Source organism: Gadus chalcogrammus, chromosome 13 (genome assembly GCF_026213295.1).
Source record: "Gadus chalcogrammus isolate NIFS_2021 chromosome 13, NIFS_Gcha_1.0, whole genome shotgun sequence".
NCBI lineage: Eukaryota > Metazoa > Chordata > Actinopteri > Gadiformes > Gadidae > Gadus > Gadus chalcogrammus.
Window position 1 is genome coordinate 20,790,867 of NC_079424.1, and position 5,921 is coordinate 20,796,787.

The 5,921-nt window shown below is 42.4% G+C and overlaps 1 protein-coding gene across 1 annotated transcript in view; it reads left to right on the plus strand.

Annotated features, from left to right (window-relative positions):
* The window catches only part of LOC130401486 (trypsin-like), a 5,892-nt gene extending 1,771 nt beyond the window's left edge, over positions 1-4,121 (plus strand). The window contains exons 3-5 of the mRNA XM_056605295.1: positions 2,385-2,526; positions 2,730-2,987; positions 3,114-4,121. Of these exons, the coding sequence (XP_056461270.1) occupies positions 2,385-2,526; positions 2,730-2,987; positions 3,114-3,278 (565 nt within the window). The 3' untranslated portion in view covers positions 3,279-4,121. The remainder of the gene's footprint in view (positions 1-2,384; positions 2,527-2,729; positions 2,988-3,113) is intronic.
* Positions 4,122-5,921: the final 1,800 nt, after the last annotated feature.

The following is a 5,921-nucleotide window of genomic DNA, read 5'->3' on the forward strand; positions in this document are numbered from 1 at the left end:
TTGGGATACACAAGTATACAATAAAACCAAGTAAATAACCATAGCCAAATGCACTACTTATAGTGCAATCAATGGATTCATTCAATTGAATTCGTTAAAATTATGAATTATGTCAATCTTCATATTGGAACATCTAACAGAATGGTGCTATGGCGCAAAATAAATGGATAAACTGTTGATCCAAAGCAGACAAGTCTGACAAGCTATTGTCTGTCGTCCCATGGCATCACAGAGCACAATACACCATGTCTGGCAAGCCTATTCTATAATCACTCTGGGATTTCACCTCCCTGAAGATTGACTTTCTTACCACTAACGGACAATAGACTTAATACACCAGCACAATAACCTGAGAAGGAGTCCTAATAAAGGAAAAGACTGTCGCTTTTGTCGTGTACTAGGTCAGTGTCTCACTGATGTTTGTGTGTGTGCCGGTGTGTGTCTGTGTGTGTGTGTTTGTGTGCGAGTTTGTGTATGTGTGAGTTTGTGCATGTGTGTGTGTGTGTGTGTGAGAGTTTGTGTGTGTGTGTGTGTGTGTGTGTGTGTGTGTGTGTGTGTGTGTGTGTGTGTGTGTGTGTGTGTGTGTGTGTGTGTGAGTGTGTGTGATGCACACATGTTTTTGTTTACATGTATATCTGTGTGCACGCCGGCATGTGTGGCGTTTGTTGCGTGCGCATCCATATAGACGTGTCACCTGTGTGTGTGTGTGTGTTTGTGCGTGTGTGTGTCTATTTGTCTGAGTGAAACCAAAGTATAAGGGACCTAGCATCAGCGTTAACTCTGACACTGAGCTGCGTGGGGTAGACAAAGGCAAGGCTGGGGGGGGGGGAACAATGACAGCCAGCATATTGTTACAGTATAAAACAGGCCCAAGGTTCTCAAGTACTCCGTCTACATTGTGTTGGGGCAGGAGAGGGTATAAGGCTGTACTGCGACTGGATGAGGGACTGGAACGGCCTGACATCTGGGGATATTAACCGCGCTTTAACGGCGAAGGTGAGCCCACTGACAGTGGCTGACATCATGCTCATTTACCTTTACTTTATTTACTCTTAATCTATTGTCTTTGTCGTACTCTGATAAGATACCATCTTGGATTGCGTTGTTTGGTGGTGGGGTGGAGTCATGAAGTTCAGTTTAGTTGGGTTTAGGTTCGATTTGTCATGCCAAAACACAGAACCTACTTCCTTGGTGGCCAACAAATATAGATATTCAGCTAGTTTTATAATTGTTGTTATATATATGTTATTGACCTCATTCTTTGGTATTTATGCCTATAATACTGGCCAATTTTTCTTTCTCTCGCTGCTGTTAGGCAAGATGACTGCAGCTCATTCCTGCCATTTCTTACTCCTCTTTGTGATCCTACTCATCAGAACAGGTAAATTGTTGCTGCATTGTTCCGTTCTTTGTCTTTGAAGTGATCCTTGTTGCATTGTCTGTGAGTCTATGTGTATCAAATCAAATCGAATTGAGGTGCAGAGATTTCTTACATATATTGATTGGTTTAGCGACCCTCTGTTCTAAGGAGATAAAATTATCGGAGCCGTGGAAGGGCAGAATGGAGATAGAATAATTGGAGGAGTGGAAGTGCAAAATTACACCATACCGTATCAAGCCTCGCTCCAGTACAGAAACAGCCACTTCTGCGGGGCCACCCTCATCAATAGATTGTGGCTGGTGTGTGCCGCCCACTGCTGGAGACCGTGAGTTACTGCACCTCCATACGAAAGCCATTCAAGAGTATAATATGGACAATAGAGATGTCTATTGGTATAGATAAAAGGCATATGTATCCAACTGTATTTTTAAGTCAGAATAAGTCATGCAAAGAGCAAATTAAAAGTTGTTTAGTGGGGGATTCAATTCATTTCTGCTTTGTACTTGTTAGTTTGATGACATGACATAATAATATATTTCTTGTTGCATAACCTTTATAATAATAATAATACATTTAATTTAGAGGCGCCTTTCAAGACACCCAAGGTCACCTTACAGAGCATATAGTCATCATAAATCGTTTAAAAAAAACAAGACATAGTGGAAAAAATAAAAAAATACAAAAATAAATAAACATAAAAAATAAAAAATAAATAAAACAAAAACAAGACAAAACAAACAAACAATCAAAACAGTGATCAGTTAGACATATATAGTTATAGTTAGGCCTTCGCATAAACGATTTAGCAAAACATTCTTTCAAAAAGAGGTTGAAGACCAATTTACCCAGGCCTCTGTCATATCCTCCTAATCATTTATATTGGTTTGTTTACTGTACTAGTTTCTGTTTATCACTTTGAGAGCACCTTGAGATTATTAAAAAGAGAATAAACCATGACTGAGTGCCTGTGTCACTGCCCTTAACAGTTGTGTTGCTCTTCAAGGGCTCACTTATTTACAGTGGTCCTGAGTGAACACAACCTACATCAGGAGGAAGGTTTTGAGCAAAGGTTCAATGTCTCCAAAGTCATCGTCTACTACCTGTACAACTACAGGACCTTCGACAATGACCTTATGCTGGTCAAGGTATGGCTCAAAATTACTGCAAAACAAAATCCTCCCCCCACATAACCAAACCTGTAGATAATCACTACCATGAAATATTTATACGATTAACATCTACGGCTTTCGTAAAAGAGTAGCCAGAACGTATAACCATATTTCAGGCACAAGTGACTTTTTATAAAAAGCTTAATTAACTAACTGTAGTGTTTGTTCGGCGCACGTAGCTCGACCGACCCGCTGAACTGAACTCCAGGGTCCAGCCTGTCACCATGCCGACCGAGAGCACGCCGGAGATGGACCGTAGCACCGGGTGCTCGGTCAGCGGCTGGGGGCTGACGAGGGTGTACAACCAGTTCCTGTCTCCCGTGCTGAGGGTCGTGGCCGTGGAGTTCATTCCCAATTGCAAGTACTACTACTGGTTCAGGATCACCGACAACATGATCTGCGCGGGCTCGCGCTTTGGCGGCAAAGACTCGTGTCAGGTGAGTTTGGTAGCTTGGAAGGCCCACGCAAGGATTTGGTTTGAAATCCAAATTGTGATCCAATCTAAAATGCTACGACTGATCTAAACATGCATGTTACCTCTTTTTTTCTCTCCTCTCCTTTAGGGCGATTCTGGAGGTCCGCTTATCTGTAACAATAAATTTGAGGGCATTGTGTCCTGGGGCATCAGCTGTGCACACGCTTATTATCCTGGTGTCTACACCAAGGTGCGAAACTACCTCGACTGGATCAACTGGGTCGTTCAGTACGACGCCATTACGCAGGCCTAATATAAACGACTTGAGGAGGGACTTTCCTCTGTTACGGAGTTTCAATGTCTCTACACATGACCCCTGCCAGATATGCCAATATAAAAAGTACAGCATTGAATGTTAGTATTTTCTTTACACAAATGAATGGGTACATGGACATCATTTCTACACGAAATAGGCATGCATAGGTTTTCGGTCCCCAAGCAGAATCATCGAGACATTAAAAGAAGGTTGGAAAATAATATGCCTACGTTCTTTTGATTTGATCATACGTTCCGTTCAGAGAGTTGTACCATCAGTGCAACACTCTCCAACACAAATACAAACCTTCATAGGGTTTAAGCAACTTTATACATTGTTGAAACGATCTACAGGGGAGAGCCGGGTCGATTGAAACACGGGACGATTGAAACACAGCGATTTCCTCGACAACCAGGCAAGTCTTTCACTAACGGTGCGGCCACACCAAACGCGTTAAGGCCTCCACACACCGGCGCCGACTAGCCGCGCGGCAGCGTTCCGCGCCGCGCCGCCCAACTACTCTTCGAGACAGTGTTCTATTCCCGAGCGTCGCCGCCCCTGAAAAAGCGCTTTGTAAAAGCTGGTTTGTACATCCCGGGTCCCGTAGGCACCTCCATATCTACCCCTCACCACTAGATGTCGCCCTCTTTCGTTTGTGATAAACAATTACGAGAATGGACGATGAGAGACTGGTCGTCGAGGTGGAAAAATATGTCGAATTGTATGACCAAAGTTCCCGTCATTACAAAGACAACTCCAAAAAGGTCATTGCCTGGCGAGCCATAGCTCTGGAGATTGGATCTTCAGGTGAGAAATCAACAATGGTGGACTAAGTACCCAAAACATTAACCATAATGGGAAATAGACGAAATCAAGTCACATATAATCACACCATGTAGGTAGAAACCAGATTACTTGTAATATATATATTTTTATTTAATGAAAGGCAACTTCATTCATATAGCACTTTTAATACATGAAGCAGACTCAAAGTGCTTCACATAGAAACATTCTCATACAATAAAATAGATAAGTAAAAGGAAACACAGGCAAAGCTCAAAAATGCATTGTCATGTATTAACTGTCTCTCTGGTATCAGATCATGTATTAACTGTCTCTCTGGATTTAGGGAAAAATAACATTAAGTGTCTCGAGCACTCAAATAAAATACACTGGCTACTGAATCCAGCACAGCAATAACATCACTGTATTTATCCCGAGGGATAAAAAAAAAGTATATATATGCAAAAGAGTATACCAGAGAGGGATAATAACTAGATTATAGGTCATCATATAGGCTGCACCATATGGTTCTGCCATTGCACACTTAGTAGCGAATTGAAATATTGGCGTGCCTCTCAGGATCTGCACGGAGCTCCTGGACCAGATTGTGGCATACCCCCTGTTCTTGTCTCCGTTCATTGATGGGGTGCACACCCTTCGTCTTCTCCTTGCTCCTTGCAGGAGAAGAAGGGCAGCCCCCCTCTGTCTGGCAACAGTTATTTGTTCTGTTGAAATAAAAAAACCTCAATAAAATGTAAAAGAGCTTGCTCAATTAAAATGGATAACTACTGGCTGCATACATGTAAATGTGTGGCTATGTTAAGTATAGATAGATGGATAGATAGATAGATACTGTATTGGTCCCAATGGGGATCAATAAAGCCATCCAGGAGCTCAATACAATAAATACACACAATAACAATTGGCCTTAAAAGGTGACTGCACTATATACTAAAAAGGCTTAATAGAAGGTCCTGCAGTTATTGAGATTGTTGATGCAGTAGATGAATAATTGCAAAATATAAAATAAATAAGAAATGACAGTAAATAAAACGATAAAGTGCCCTACAAACTAAGTTGATCTGATGCTTGAAAACATACTTTCACTGCGCAGATTAGCCTACATCTTTCCAATTATTCAGCCAAAAAGATGGAAAATAAATAAACTAGGCTATAATAGGCTACTCACCCATTGCGTTTCGTGTCTTTGCTGCGGTTGATTGACAGGTGACTTCCTGATTTTATACTGCAGCGCGGCCGTCGCGCCGCCTCCTGTTGGTGCTAGGGGCGTGCTTTTGACGCGCGTAAAATACGCGACGCTGCGCTGCGGCGCTGGTGTGTGGAGGCCTTTACTCGCGTTAGGGGCGTCAAAATTCGGCATTTTTGCATAGGGAACCATTGGTATAGGCGCGTAGACGCGTTACATGCGATGAAGCGTCAAGTTAGGGGCGTTACGCGCGTCAGACGCACGTAATTACGCAGAAATGTGCATTTTACTTTCATAATGTTCGCTCGGTGAATGTGAAGGATGTTTGGTTTGATAGTTATGACGAAGAGGGAACGCTCCGTTCACTTGCATGGACAGAGTCTCTGGTTACTAAGCAACCTCAACGTCTTGGCGGACTATATATCTGCTGATCAACACTACGAATGCTGGAAACACACCAGACACACCATGTGAAGTTATTTAACCCGATTATTGTTATTTATATCCGAGATTATTTAATCTAACCCGATCTAAACTCTATCACCCAAACACGGCGGCGTTTGGGTTTCCTACCTCGGACTACAGGGCAGCCACGGCCGACAACTTTCTTTATTCTTGGTGGAAATAGTAACATAGTTACGCCATTAAAT